General features: G+C 49.5%; 2 protein-coding genes across 6 annotated transcripts in view; both read left to right on the top strand.

The window, feature by feature from the left end:
- Nucleotides 1-964: 964 nt before the first annotated feature.
- Arhgef15 (Rho guanine nucleotide exchange factor 15) lies at nucleotides 965-14,203 on the top strand. 5 transcript variants are annotated; one of them, XR_011704953.1, is made up of 17 exons: nucleotides 1,557-1,605; nucleotides 3,706-4,364; nucleotides 4,630-4,962; nucleotides 5,259-5,313; nucleotides 6,302-6,360; nucleotides 6,448-6,659; nucleotides 6,769-6,929; nucleotides 7,087-7,239; nucleotides 7,915-8,044; nucleotides 9,862-9,936; nucleotides 10,040-10,132; nucleotides 10,214-10,374; nucleotides 10,469-10,621; nucleotides 10,876-10,958; nucleotides 11,066-11,170; nucleotides 12,149-13,598; nucleotides 13,753-14,203. XR_011704953.1 is itself a non-coding variant. In XM_071603266.1 (16 exons), the coding sequence occupies exons 2-16, from the start codon at nucleotides 3,755-3,757 to the stop codon at nucleotides 12,298-12,300; spliced, it is 2,535 nt and encodes an 844-aa protein (XP_071459367.1). In that variant the 5' UTR covers nucleotides 965-1,052; nucleotides 3,706-3,754; the 3' UTR covers nucleotides 12,301-14,203. The 5 variants fall into 5 exon arrangements, 4 of the variants coding, with proteins under 4 accessions (XP_071459367.1, XP_071459369.1, XP_071459370.1 ...); XM_071603266.1 differs by lacking the exon at nucleotides 1,557-1,605 and adding an exon at nucleotides 965-1,052 and having other exon boundaries at nucleotides 12,149-14,203; XM_071603268.1 differs by having other exon boundaries at nucleotides 5,262-5,313; nucleotides 12,149-14,203.
- The window catches only part of Odf4 (outer dense fiber of sperm tails 4), a 20,046-nt gene continuing 18,030 nt past the window's right edge, over nucleotides 13,432-15,447 (top strand). The window contains exon 1 of the mRNA XM_027946815.2: nucleotides 13,432-13,598. Within this exon, the coding sequence (XP_027802616.2) occupies nucleotides 13,432-13,598 (167 nt within the window). The remainder of the gene's footprint in view (nucleotides 13,599-15,447) is intronic.

Raw genomic sequence — 15,447 nt, 5'->3', positions numbered from 1 at the left:
GTATTTTGTGTGTGGGGGGTGGGAGGGAGGGAGAGATCATTGGGGATGAAACTGGGGTCCTCTTGCATGCTAGGCAGTATTCTATTACATACCCATTCCCATTGCAGTTTTTAAGAGTGTCTAGTATCATGTATAACTAAAAAGAACAAAAAAAAAAAAAAAAAAAAAAAGAATGGATGGGACTGGCCTCATTCAACAAATCCATGGGGATGTATTGGAAAGAAGATTTCCAGGCAGAGGGCACAGCTGGTGAAAAGGTCCTGGGTTAGGAGTGCATCTGAGAGAAAATGTTGAAGAGGATAGGTTTTGCTCTTCTTGGGCACTAGAAAGACTTTGGGCTTTTACTTGGAGAAAAGGGATGAAAGCATATTTTCCTGCCAGCTTTCTGGATTTTCTTCTTAAGTGTCTTATTTGGAGTGTGTATGTGTAGGTCTGACAAGGGCGGACATTGGGGTGTAGTCACCGGCCTCCAGATCTCATAACTAGCCGTTGCCTCTTCTTCTCACCACCTTACTTTTCAGGCTGAGGCGCGTTCATTTCACTCCCTCGGGGTTTTTTTTTTTTATGACACACCCAAGCCCTGGGAACTGTTTCTCAACCACAGAGAAAATTAAAGGTGAGAGGGACCCCCTCCCATCCCGCCTTCCTCATTAGAGCACGGACTCCTGGCCATCATCATGAAAGTTTCCCAGAGGGACAGGGAGTCAGGAACTGGAGAATGGTGAGCAGCAGGGGTCCCAACAAATCTCACACCTACTTGGAGGAGATATAAATGTTCGATCCTCCTCACCTCCTGGCTCTTGGCCCCCCTCTCCCTCCTACATCTCACACACACACACACACACACACACACACACTCCTGACACAATGGCTGGGTGGGGCGGAGGAACTGGCTTCCTTTGCGGAGATTGCAATCTGGGCCCTTAGCTCCTGCCCCAGAAACAGGATCAGACCCTTGGAGACCTCAGCCCTTGGAGAACTCAGCCTGCATGCCTTGTTCCAATGGGCAGGTAGGACAGGCTGAAAAATAGAAAACACTCCTAAAGATAAAGGTAAATCATGGGGAGCCCCTGGAGAGTTAGGGGTCCCTTGCTGTGAAATAGTGGGCTGGTTTACATGCAGGGGACAGGTTGGAAAGCTAAAGAGACAGGCGGTCGAGCAAGTCGTGAGAGATGGTTAGACACGCTGTGTAAGGACACACACACACACACACACACACACACACGCCATCCCTTAGCTGAGATAGAGACACATAACAACCATGCTGTACTGTCAGCCCAGCCCTTGGTCCATCGCCACCCCATCCTCACCCTACCCTGTCCACCCCGGTCCTGGGAGCCCCTGTGCACCCAGCAAAGCTGACAGGATGTGCACATGTGGAGCACTCTGATCTCTAGTCTGGGTCTCAGCCCTTCTTCAGACCTGTTAACCTGCGACACTCTGGATACTGGGATCCTCACGTCTCCCAGAGCCCTAGTGTGCGCATGTGGAGTGTGGTGTGGTTGGTGGGGGGGGGGTGTCCGGTTGGGAGGAGGATCCAATTCCTGTTTCCTGCCCCTACTCACTCAGCCCTGGGAGGTGACTGAGAGTGGAGGGGACTCAAGGGTGAGTGCTTGGGGCCCTGACTACCTGGTCCCTTCAAGAGGCCTAAGTGGGGTGTGGGGAAGAAAGTAAATGCTGGTGCCTAAAGAGAGTGGGGAGTGGAGTGGGATCCCTGAGGGGGGCAGGGGCTGGGGAGGAGCTAGCCAGCTCTTGAGGCTACTGTGAGGGTCACCTTGCTAAGTGGCTTCCTGCCAGAATGCAGAGGTCCCTGAGCACAAAGCTCACAGGCTACAACCCCCAGCCCCCATCCTACATCACCAGTTCTAAAGAACCTGATGTAGGGCCAGGAGGGATGTGACTTCTGACTCCTGAAGGGAGTCTGGGCTCCCCTGTACTCCCGTTCTGATTCTGCAATCTTCTTGGGACTGCAGCCTCTTTCCCTGAGAGAGAAAGAGAAGTTCAGGCCCCAAAGTCCTGTCTCTGCTGGTCCTATCCTTTTCTCTGGTCTCCGGCCACCTCCCCAGGCATCCTGGCAGGACCCAGCCCTTCAGTGGAGCCTCTCTCTGTGAGCAGCCCCAGGGAGTGGGTAGGCAGGGATGAGAGGATAGGGGTCAGACGAGACCATGCAGGAGCCTTCTGGTCTCCTGGGGTCAGAGACTCCAGGAATCTTCGTGGCAGGAAAAGGAGACTAAAAATAATCCGGAAAGGGAGAGTCCGGAGAGAGGAACTGGGAAATGGGGGGTGGAGGGCCTGCTGGAGCAGGGAAACAGTGATGCATCTCTCCTAGCCCAGGCAGGGGCGTGCACACATGCGCCTGCGCACACACAAATCCACACTCCATCCAGACAGCATGGAACACACGTACACCTTCACACCCCGACTTTATACACTTACATCACACACTCCTTAACAGACCACACGGTCTACCCTGCCCTCCCACTGCACACCTACCTACTGAACACACAACCTACACTCACCACACACCATGCAGCCCCCACTTGTACTGTAGCAGATAGGGAACACCCTTAAAACACACACAAACCTCCACGACTCACATTGGCACACAGTTTATTAGGCAGACACATGGTAGCTGTCATGGCAAGCCAGATTCCCTTTCCTGCATCTTACTAGTTCTCTGCATCATGCATCCTTTATCTTGGGTCTCTACCTAGTCACTGCCCCCTACTCCCACTGTCTCCCTTGGCCTCACTGTGGCAGCAGAAGTCAAAAATTTGAAGCCTAGTACAATGGTGCAGACCTGTAATCCCAGCTACTCAAGAGGCCGAGGCAGGAGGATTGCCAAGTTTGAGGCCAGTCTTGGCAATTTTGTGAGACCCTGTTTCAAAATAAAATTTTAGAAACACTAGGAATGTAGCTCAGTGGTAGAACACTTGCCTAGCATGTGCAAGGCCCCAGGTTCAATCCCCAGTACTGCATAAATAAATAAATAAGCAAACAAACAAACAAACAAATAAATAAATAATAAATAAAAGCCAGGTGTGGTGATACATACCTGTAATCCCAGTAAATCTGGAGGCTGAGGCAGGAGACTCACAAGTTTGAGGCCAGCCTCAGCAATTTAATGAGTCCCTTGGCAACTTAGGGAGACCCTGTCTTAAAATATATATAAAAGGGCTGGGGATGTGGCTCAGTGGTTAAGTGCTCCAGGGTTCAATCGCCACTACCAAAATAAATAAATAAATAAATAAATGTTTTTAAAAATTCAAAAATTTAAGCCAGGCCTGGTGGCACACACCTGTAATCTCAGAGGCTTCCCAAGCAGGAGACAGGAGGATCGTGAGTTCAAATCTAGCCTCTGTAATGGCGAGGCACTAAGCAACTCAGTGAGACCCTGTCTCTAAATAAAATACAAAATAGGGCTGGGGTTGTGGCTCAGTGGTTAGTGCCCCTCTTCAATCCCTGGTACCAAAAAAAAAAAAAAAAAAAAAATTAAATAAAGAGAAAAAGGACCAAGAAAGGCTGTGCAGGAGAGTTCAGGAACAGAATGAGAAGGAAGGATGGGAGATGGAGGCGAGAGAAGGCAGTGCAATTGGGAAGGAAGGAGAGGAAATACACCAGCCTTTTCTCCTGACCCCAAATCATGGCTTCACATGGCCCCAGTCTACCCACTAAAGGGTCTCTCTCTTCCTCCATCCTCCTCAGGGGATGACTCCAGCAGATCACCCCACTTCTTTGAAGAGCCCAGAGAAAGATGTCGGCCCAGTCCCTTCCTGCAGCAACACCCCCTACTCAGAAGCCCCCGAGGATCATCCGCCCCCGGCCCCCTTCTCGTCCCCGGGCTCCCCACTCCCCGGGGCCTCCCCTCAATGGCTCCTCTCCACAAGCACTTCCCCGAGCCTCCAGTGAGGCACCAACCCCAATGTGCTCCCCTATTTTCTGGGAGCCCCCAGCTGCATCCCTCAAGCCCCCTGCCCTTCTGCCTCCCTCAGCTTCTAGAGTCAGTCTTGACTCCCAGACTCCCCCAGATTCATCTTCCAGGTCCCCCAGTCCTGCGTCCCGGCGATCCATCTCTCCCGAACCCACTCCCTGTTCCCCGGTTCCCCCACCTAAGCCCTCTGGGTCACCCCGCCCAGCTCTGCCCCTGCTCCCAGGGACTGAGGCCCCCAACCAGGATGGCTCTGCCTCTGCCCCTGGCACTGTGCGGAGACTGGCAGGCAGGTTTGAATGGGGAGCTGAAAGCAAGAAACACACTTCGGGCTCCCTCGAGCGGGGTTCTCAAGGGGGAACAGATGTGAATGGGGAGAGAGAGGCTCCTCACGTCATGCTGACCGGGAATGGGTCCCAGGAGAATGGCGCTCTGGGTAAGCATATGGAGGGGGCTGGGGTGGCCTCATTATAGCTCATCTTTGTTCTCAATAATGAAAACTGGGAAATTTCATGGACTAGTTTTTTCCAAAAATGGATTTTGTGTTTGGAAAATCGGGTTTCTACATTTCTGGAGGTTTGAACACAGGGTGGAGGAGATGTATAGATGCCAGGGCTGGACCTTGATATTGAGAGGAATCCCTGGGGGTGGGCCACCCAGGCCCCAAGGTCTTTCTCCTTAGGGTCTCCCATCTGCCACAGATGCTGCTCTTGCCTGCCCTCCATGCTGCCCCTGTGTCTGCCACGTAGCCCGGCCTGGCCTGGAGCTCCGATGGGTGCCAGTGGGGAGCCCTGAAGATGGCCCCAGGGCTCTCTGTCGTGCCTCCCCGCTAAGGACCTCCCGCTCCTGCCCTAACCCTCCAAGCATCAGTCATCCCGCAGTGGTCCTCACTTCTTATCGGTCCACTGCTGAACGCAAGCTCCTGCCACCTCTTAAACCCCCTAAACCAACTCGGGTCAGACAGGATACCACCATCTCTGGGGAAGCTCCACAGCCAGATCTTGATCTACCTTCTGAAGATGGAATCCAAACAGGTACAGGGTCTGTGTGTTTGTGTGTGTGTGTGTGTGCGCGCGCGCGCCCCTATGCATTTGTGTGTCTGTGTGTAGAGTTTTTGTGCTTCGAAGGGGCGGGGCATAGGTGGATTGGCCTAAAACCCAACCAGCTACAAGCTATAGGCCCTGGGAGTTTTCTTCTTCAACCAGCTGCTGCTCTGGGCTGATGGGAGTTGTAGTTTTTAATAGCAATAGTCTCTCCTAGGGCTGGGGTTAGGAGTCCTGGGCTAGGGGTCTTGGAGGTTTGTTCTTTTCACTCCGGGTTCTCTCTCCAGCAGAGAGTCCTGATGAAGCTCCTGGGAATGCTCATCCTACAGCCATGGAGGGAAGGTACAGGATTCTCTACCCTTATTCTCCACTCTTCTCCCTACTGTCTTCCACCTGAGGGTAGGCTATCCTTCAGGTCCAGGTGAATCCCACCTCCACAAAGGTGGAAGGAAGAAGGGTTAGGGCTATAGAGACAGGCAGTCCCCATTTCTTATCCCAGCTCTGTTCCCTCTTAGTTATGTGACTTTATACAAATTCTCAGCCTTTCTGGGGTCTCAGCATTCTTACTTAGGAAATGGGCATAAGAATACCCCAGCTAGTTCATGGGATCATTGGGGTATATTGCTAAAGAGCTGGTCCATAGCAAGTTCTCCATTTTAATTCTGTTTTCTCACTTTGAATCTTTATTGCGATTATTATCCACAAATCCATTTGGCAACCATGACCATGTCTTCTATGTTATCTGGATTTGTTAATCATCTTAGATTTATTGTTGTTATCAGAGGCAATTCAGTTCCATTTATTTATTCATCAATCATTTACTAGTATGGCTTTTAGTGCGAGTGAATAGTGCTGGTACCAGTGACTAGAACAGGGGAGACAGAACTGTGGGTAGTGGTAGGCAGGTGTGAGAGTTTGACCATGTGGAGTTTCATTAAGGCACAAATAGGACCTTCCAGATAATGGTTGCAGGGCTAGGGATGTGGTCCAGTGGTAGAGTGCCTGCCTGACATGCTCAAGACCTTGGGTTTTTCTCCCTCACACTGCAAAAATAAAATTAAAAAATAAATACTGGTCAGGCAATAGTTGCTACATAAAAGAGCTGGAAACAGATTTGGAAGTCTCTGGTACACAGTAGTTGAAATAACAGGAATGGATGGGGCCCCCTTTAGTTCAGGGCCTCCCTTACAGCAGGCACATAAAACATCTGAGGAGCCACTGGGTCCCTACATACAACATGCATGTGGTTTATGCATCACTTCCACTGTCATGTGAATAGCACCCATGGAGCTGTGGCCTTGGGGACTCCCTTAGCTTTCTCTTTCCACAGGGATGAAGAGGGGCTGGAGGGACTAAAGGAACAGAACTGGGAGCTGCCCCTGCAGGATGGTGAGGGTCTCTGGATCTGGGGGTCACTTCTGTAGAGAAAGGGTCTAGGGCTCTTGACTTTCCTGATGTGCTCTGTCTGCATTCCAGAACCTCTGTACCAGACCTACCGAGCAGCCGTGCTATCAGAGGAGCTGTGGGGGGTTGGTGAGGATGGGGGTCCCTCTCCAGCAAATCCTGGGGAACCTTCCACTTTCACACGGCCCCCTGGACCTCGAAACACCCTGTGGCAGGAGCTTCCAGCTGTGCGAGCCAGTGGCCTCCTGGAGACCCTCAGTCCCCAAGAGAGGCGCATGCAGGAGGTGGGCACACTTGAGGTGGGGCTGGGTAGGCTGACATAGGGGAGGAGGATGTCCTGGGTCCTAGGCTGGTTATGAGTGGCACTTTGCACTATGGTCCTGCCCTTCCCAGAGCCTATTCGAGGTGGTGACATCTGAGGCCTCCTACCTGCGCTCCCTGCAGCTGCTGACTGACACCTTTGTGCTGAGCCAGGCACTTCGGGACACACTCACCCCTCGGGATCACCACACACTCTTCTCCAATGTGCAGCGAGTCCAGAGCGTCAGTGAGCGGTCAGTGGAATCCTGCCTTCCCAGGAATCTTGATCTGGGGCTGCTGAGCACCCCGTTAGCTTTCTCCCTACCAGGTTCTTCCTTCCATGGACCCAGGAAGCACCTGAAGACCCAGCTGTCTGCACCCCTCCATTGCTTACTCCCCCAACTCCTTCAGGTTTCTAGGAACATTACTGTCCCGTGTGCGTTCTTCGCCACACATCAGTGACCTGTGTGATGTGGTGCACGCTCATGCAGTGGGTCCCTTCTCGGTGTATGTGGATTATGTGCGGAATCAACAGTATCAGGAGGAGACCTACAGTCGCCTAATGTGAGTAGGGTATTTCCTCAGACTCTATGCGAGAATATGTTCTCAGACCCCCAGTGGATGCCTGAAACTGTGACTAGTACTAAGCCCTATATATTCTATGTTTTTCCTATACCTACATACCAATGATAAAGTTTAATTTATAAATTAGGCAGAGTAAGAGATTAATAACATTAATTAATAAAATGGAAAAATTATAACAATATACTGTAGTAAAATTGCTAACATTACTTCTCTTGCACTTTAGTACACTTAATAATAGCAGTTGCATTACTAAAATAAAGCAGTGCAATATCTCCACAGTCAATCTGATAACTGGTACAGTGACTAAGTGACTAATGGGAGGGTAGGGTATAGGATGTGGATATGCTGGAGAAAGGGATGAGTCAAGTTCCAGGTGGAATGGAATGGAATGGCTTGAGATTTTACTTAGAAAAGCACATAATTTAAAACTTATGAATTGTTTGCTTCTGCAATTTCCTATTTAACATTTTATGACTGAAGTTGACTTTGGCTAATTGAAACTGTGGAAAGCAAAAAATCACGAATAAGGGAGGATTATTATATCTCAGAGTTGTGGGAGGAAGCTGGAGTGAGCGTCTCTGAGGTCAGAGCAACTGAGGGATCAGTGCCTGGCTCCAGGTAGCAGCCATTAGCCAGGTGGGCCTGTTTTTGCAGGGACACAAACATGCGCTTCTCTTCGGAGTTGCGTAGGCTGCAGAGCCTCCCTAAGTGTGAGCGGCTTCCACTACCATCCTTCTTGTTGCTGCCTTTCCAGCGCATCACCCGGCTCCGCATGTTGCTACAGGTACCTTTTCTATCCTTCCAGTCCCATTGAAGGTCTTTTCCCAGGGATCTCTGTTCTGGTCAGCACCATTTCCTACCCATAAATTACTCCTAATCTGAGCCTCTCAGTTCAGGACCCTGGACACCCTACCTGGGAGATACCGAAATGCACCAGGGAACAGACTAGGTACGAGAAAAGGGCCTCTGGCGGGAGACATGAGTTCTAGACTTAACTTTCTCTGCTCAGCCACTAACTAGTTGATATCACCTCCAAAGGGGCAAAATCGGTTCTTGGGGGATGAAAATTAAAATCTTAAATATTCCAATGGTTGTGGTGTTTCAAAAATGGAATATAAGCAGATTTACAGAATGTAGAATTTAATTTTCTTTGGGGGAGGGGAGTCTGGGGAGGTAGCTCAGTGAGAGTGCTTGTCTAACATGCTCAAGGCCCTGGGTTCAATCCCCAACACTGAAAATAAATAAATAAAAAGTAGAAGTTGTGATGGGTAGGATACTTAGAGGAAAAATGTCTTAAAATCCTTCCTTAGCAAGGTAATACTGAGGGCAGGGGGAAGAAGGTTTAGAAATACTCTTCTAGGACTAGGGAGCTCAGTGGCAAAGCATTTGCCTAGCATCCATGAGGCCCTGGGTTCAACCCCTGTCACCTCATTAAAAAAATAAACAGCAATAAAAGATTAAAACAAACACACAAGCAAACACTCTTCTATTGCAAAATTGAGATTCCTTTATAACCAGATCACTCAATGTAGAGATCTTCATGTGAATAGTCCCCAACTAGATAATCAGATTTTTTTATGTCTTTGTTTTTTGCAGTGCTGAGGATCAAACCCAGGGCCTTGTGCATGTTAGGAAAATGCTATACCACTGAACTATTCCTTCAGCCTACATTCTTTGTCTATTCAGCTTTATCTATTCTTAGTATAAATAACACAATAATAAAAATGATACCAATCATAATATCTTAACAGCTATTGAGTGTGAGGTTCTAGTTATAGTTCTTAGTGCTATATACCTTTTAATATCACTGACAACTTGTGAGAGCAGTAACTATTATTTACCCTATACAGAAGAGGAAACTTAGGTATGGGTTAAGTAACTTGCCTAGCTCATGCAAAAATAAGCAACAGAGCCTAAAGTGAAATCCAGGTACTTTTAACTACCCTGCTCCATTGTTTGCACTACATTGTTTGCTATTATTAAAATAATAGCCACCCTCTTTTTCAGCTTTTTATTTACACATATATGTGTGTGTGTGTGTGTGTGTGTGTATATATATATATATATATATATATATATATATATTTTTTTTTTTTTTTTGTGCTGGAAATTGAAACCAGAGGTGTTTAACCACTGAGCCACATCCCTAGCCCGTTTTTTAATATTTTATTTAGAGACAGTATCTCTCTGAGTTGCTTAGGGTATTGCTAAATTGCTGAGACGGCTTTGAACTTGTGACCTTCCTGCCTTAGCCTCCGGAGCCACTGGGATTACAAGCATGCGCCACCACGCCTGGCTCTTTTTCAGCTTTTATTGTATGCCAAGATTGTCTAATATTACCTCCTTAAATCCTCACAACAATGGCATTGATATGTTATGTAGGTATTAACTGCATTTTACAATTGGGAAAACTGAGGCTCAGAAAGGTAAAACTCAGAGTTTTGTGGCTGGTGAGTGGTGAACCTGACTGAGGCTTGTTCCCACTGCCTTATGAACCCCAAACTTAGCATTTCTCCAAGCCAGGCAGGTTCCTCTGAGCTGTGGCTCCTCTGAATCCCAGGGCTGAGCAGTGGGCCCAGTTACCTTCTTCCTTATCTCCAGAATATCCTGCGCCAGACAGAGGAGGGATCCAGTCGCCAGGAGAATGCTCAGAAGGCCTTGGGTGCTGTCAGCAAGGTGGGCAGGAGAAAAAGTGGGAGAGGTGACCAAGTAGAAGGGAAAGGTGGGAGGGAGCAGGGGCCCAGCTGCTGGGGTGGGTGACTCGGCTCTGCTCCCTCAGATCATCGAGCGTTGCAGCGCTGAGGTGGGGCGCATGAAGCAGACTGAAGAGCTGATCCGACTCACCCAAAGGCTGCGCTTCCACAAAGTCAAGGTTAGTGCCTACCAGGACCCTCCATCTTGCCCTTCCCCACGTTGCTACTGCGAAGCTAAACCCTCCTTTGCTTCCTCTCAGGCTCTGCCCCTGGTCTCCTGGTCACGGCGCCTGGAGTTGCAGGGGGAGCTGACGGAGTTAGGGTGCAGGAGAGGGGGTGTGCTCTTCACCTCCAGGCCTCGCTTCACCCCCCTCTGCCTGCTGCTCTTCAGTGACCTGCTGCTCATCACTCAGCCCAAGAGGTGGGTCCCGAGGAGAGGGAGCCCAGACTGGAGTATAGATGAGGCCTCCAGTAGGATTCCTGCTCTCCTTCTGAACGCCCTCTTTCCTGGGCAGTGGGCAGCGGCTACAGGTTCTGGACTATGCCCATCGCTCCCTGGTGCAGGCCCAGCAGGTTCCAGACCCATCTGGACCCCCTACCTTCCGCCTCTCCCTTCTCAGCAACCACCAGGGACGCCCCACCCATCGGCTACTCCAAGCTTCCTCCCTGTGAGTTGTCTCCAGAAAACATCCCTGGGGGCTGAGCGGTGGAGCTCAGTGGTAGAGCACTTGCAAAGCATGCACAGGGTCCTGGGTTCAACCTTCAGCATCAAAAACAAACAAACAAAAAACATCCGTGGGGCCCCCTCCTCTGACCTCAGACCCCACCAACTCATTCACCATTCTTTCACCTCTGTGACTTCTGTCTCACCACCAGGAGGCTCTCTTGGGCCAACTGTGACCCCTCCCTCTATCCCCACCAGATCAGACATGCAGCGCTGGCTGGGAGCCTTCCCTACCCCAGGTCCTCTTCCCTGCTCCCCAGACACCATCTATGAGGACTGTGGTGAGTGTCCCATACAGGGGAGAAGGGAAGGAAAAAAAACGAGTCTTAAGGGGAATATTGGGGAGAAGCTAAAAAGAATATGGATCCCACTGAATGCCCTCTACCAGAGTGTTCCCAGGAACTGTGTTCAGAGCCATCTACACCTGTCAAGACTGAGGCACGGATTCTGGAATCCAGAGCTCCATCCAAACAACTGCACAAGAGTCCTGAAGGTGAGAGAATCTTTCATTTACTGATTCAATCAACATGCATTAAACACATATAAAGGCCCACTCCTGCCCTGCTGAAGCATGCATTCATCTTTCTTCTTTCTTTCTGCTGTGCTGGGGATTGAGCCCAGGGCCTTCCATATGTTAGGCAAGTACTCTACCACTGAGCTAGATTCCCAGCCCTGGAGCATGTATAAAATAAAATAAACGTGAGACAATTAAAAAACCAAAAAACCAAAAACAAAAAACCATGAGGCTGTATAGCTCAGTTAGTAGAGTGCTTGCCTCACATGCACATGGCCCTGAGTTCAATCCCCAGCACCACACACACACACACAAATAAGCAAACAAACCTGACAAATAAGTAAATAATATGTGGTCTCTTGGAAGGCAGTTAGTGCAATGGTTAAACTAAAGTAGAAAAAAGTAAGGAAGCCAGGAATTCCAGAGTTAACAGAATTACAGTTTCAAATAGGGAGGCTGAGGTGGATCTCAGTGAGGAGGCAACATGTGAGTTTGATGCACATGAGTAATTTGGGCTTATGGTGTCAGGAGGAAAAGTGTCCCAGTTGGAGGAAACAGGCAGTGACAAGGCCTTATGGCCTGCTGTTGTGATGGGGGGAGGGTAGGGAGGACAGAGGGAGCCAGAAAATGGGAAAGGAACAAATGAAATTAGAGAGGTAACAGAGACCATATCTTGCTGGTCCTTGTAGGTCCCTTTAAGATCTCCGTGTCTTACTCTAAGTGGCATGAGGGGGCCCCTGCAGGACTGAACAGAGGAGTGACCCAGATCCTCTCTGATACTGCTGTCACTCCCAGAGCAGCATCTGATGCTCATGTCTTTCTACCGATGCTCCAGGCTTCTCTACTAATTCCCATCCCCACTTTGACCCCCAAAGGCCTGAGATCCTATAGGGCCTCCTTTCCCTCCTCACCTGCCCTCTGAACCCACCCCACTTGAGTCCCTGTCTCTTTCCTCAGGCTGGCTGAAGGGGCTTCCTGGGGCCTTCCCTGCCCAGTTGGTGTGTGAAGTCACAGGAGAACACGAAAGAAGGAAGCATCTTCGTCAGCACCAGAGGCTTCTTGAGGCTGTCGGACCCTCTTCAGGCACCCCTAGCACCTCTGCACCCTGATGCAAACTGGGGATGGGGCACAAGCTGGGGCTCTGGCAGCGTACATGGAGAGGACAAAGCTAGTCCAACCATCCATTGGACTCACAGTCAGTGGAAACACTACCTCTAGTGGCAACCAATGGGAACTGAGCATCAGGACTGGGCAGCCAATGAAACAAGGCTGTCTGAGCCCAGAGCAATAAGAAAGAATAAGGATGGCTTGAATGTGTTGCCAATGGAGACACAAGCTTAGTACAGTGTGGTCAATGGGTACTGAGCTGGCTGAGCCCTTTGCCAACAAGTATCTTTGCTATGCTCACAGCCAAGGAAGACCATGCCAGTCAACGCAGTTAAAAAAGGACTGCATTGGACATCAAATGCCATAGCCAATGGGGATAAGCAGGGACCCTTCCAGCCAAAGAAGACAGGGATCTGAGCTGAAGCACCCAGTAGTCACCCTGCTTGGTTCTACAGCAACCACTGGTGCTGCCCTTTGAGTCTGTGAAATACTAGATTCTATTCCTGGGGTACCTCCTGTGCCCTCTCAAGCCAGTTCCTCTCTTCTAAAAGAATCCAGAATATGCATTTCAGAGAATGTGTGTGTGTGTATGTGCATGTGTGCATCTGTGTGTTTATGTACAGGAAAGGCGATTCTGCTGAACATGGTATGTGTGTATGGTAGCCACTAAATGACTAAATGCTCCATTTCTTTCCTTACCTTGCATTTTCCCTTTTATTCTCTCCAAGAAAGACATTAGGTCTGAGCTCCAGAGGAGCTGGGTGTAGCTTGGCAATCAGAGGCCAGAGCTAGGGAGCCCAAGGGACAGAAGATGGTCAGTAGCTTGGACTCAAGGTCTCTTGAAGTCCTTCTCCTTGCCCCAAATACTGGCTTCCATATTTCCTGCCTGCATTTTCCCTCAACTTGAACTATCATGTCAGCCATCCTCAGCCTCAGACTGAATGTGCTCTGGGTCCCTAGTTTGGGTGAAGAAATGGGAGTTGAGGCTCATAGGCCTGCTGCAAGTCTGGTCTTCTCACTTAGATCCTGATCCTCTCACGGAAACAGGAATGAACAGTGCAGAGAGCCTGGAGATCTAGTGGTGCTGCCTAACCTCAAGCAGAGTGCCTGCTTCCAGCTAAGAAATTGCCTCCATGATGCCAAAGGAGATGAAGGCTGGAGACAGCAAAACAGGCAGTGACTGGTTAGTGGAGGCCCAGGCCCGGGACACAGCTTTCTCTGCACTAGACTATTACACGGTCCCTTCAGCTCAAGCACGGCAACTTGCCCGGGACAGAAAATGCCGTGTCAAAAGCAAGAGGTTGGGGCTGGGGATGTGGCTCAAGTGGTAGCGCGCTCGCCTGGCATGCGTGGGGCCCGGGTTCGATCCTCAGCACCACATACAAACAAAGATGTTGTGTCTGCCAAATGCTAAAAAATAAATACTATTTAAAAAAAAAAAAAAAAAGCAAGAGGTACAGGGACACTCGAAACTTGGAGGGAGAAGATCCCTGGCATTTAGCTTGTCCATGACTTTGGAGATTCACCTAGCATGGTGCCTGTTGTATGGGAAACCCATAATAAATGTTGGTGGAGTTGCATGGAGGCTCCACCAGGGCAGTGTATGCTCAAAGGAGCAATGGCCTATAAATATGGTTTTGTAAGGGGGAGTGCACCTAGTTGGAAAAGTGTCAAGGGCAGGCATCTGTTCCTCGGGGAATTGGGGCTCGGAGACCAGGTGCGAGGCCTGAGAGTGTTGGCTCACTCACAGCTCCCGAGACATCTAAAGTGGCAGTGGTGGTGGGAGCAACTGCATTGATTTGAGGGGCTGCTGCAAGCTGGAATAGAAGTCTGGGCAACACCAGGCATGGCTGGGGCTCTGGAAGGGAATGAAGATGCAGTGAGAAGGCCAAAAGGAGAAGCGAGTCGGCAATAAAGGCCTCTTACTGAGCAGCCAACCATTTCTGTGTTTGATTCAGTTCTGCACCTCTTTGTTGAGTCCCTTCTATGTTCCATGCACTGTTTCAGGATCTGAAGAGACAGAGATGATAAAGACAAGATCCTTTTCTCCAAGGTCCTACACTGCAAGGGGGGGGGGGAGCAATTACCAAGTCAACAAATTAATAAACAATATAGCAGGGTGGGGTGGCTTTTGGAAGACCTTGGAATTGATGATATTTGAGCTAAGACCCAGATGACAAGAAGGAAGATCTGGAGAGAGTAGCAACAAGGGGATTAGAGGCCAGGAGCAGAAGGGAGAGGGAGTGGGGAATGGAACTGATGCATGTGTTCCTTCAAGTTCCCTGATGGGGGGAGTCTCTCCCCATCCTTCTTGCTGTTTGGCATTAGAGACAAACAGATACTCAGAGACAGACAGACAGACATCCAGGAGCAGACACAAAGCTACACATATGCCCTACATATTTTCCCTCCCAGCTTTTCATCTCTTACTAAAGTCCTACACTAAGGAAGTATCCATGCCTCAATTCTGAAGTTCTAATGGTGAGATAAGGCGGAGACGGGCACCAGCTAAGACTTATCTTGGAGACAGAAAGGCACATAAAATATAACCATTTGTTCCAAAAGAGACTGAGTAGACAGGGGAGAAAGGAAATTGACGTGTTTCCTGTCTTCCTGGAGTTGGTTTCTGGTATCTTAGAGCACCCTTTTCATTTTGGGATGACCTGAGTGTGCAGTCCCGCAGGGGTCTGGATTCTGCAGCTCTGTTCCAGGAGCCTGAAGGGCATGAAGCACAGCTATATGGGAAAGGAGCAGATGTGTAAGAGTGAGAACCTCAGCGAAATGAGGGTAGATGGAAACCCAAAAGGGGATGAGGTAAGGAAGACAGAAGAGGAAGAATGACGGGGGGTGGGGGAGTACAGGTGTTACAGGTCCTGGCAGCTGGTTACTTGGCTCATCCTTGATTCTCTCTCTCCCTCTTCACATTGTTCTCCCATTCTCTGCCAGGCATTGGCTTCATGGATTGAACCTAAGGACACTCATACACTGAGCCACATACCCAATCCTTTTTGTTTTAATTTTTAAATTTTGAGATAGGGTCTCACCAGGTTGTTTACAATCTCATTAAGTTGCTGAGGCTGGCTTTGAACCTGAGAACCTCCTGCCTCAGCCTACTGAGCTGCTGGGATTACAGGCATATGCCACCATGC

Source organism: Marmota flaviventris, chromosome 17, assembly GCF_047511675.1.
Source record: "Marmota flaviventris isolate mMarFla1 chromosome 17, mMarFla1.hap1, whole genome shotgun sequence".
Classification (NCBI taxonomy): Eukaryota; Metazoa; Chordata; class Mammalia; order Rodentia; family Sciuridae; genus Marmota; species Marmota flaviventris.
This window is presented reverse-complemented; position numbering and strand designations above follow the sequence as displayed.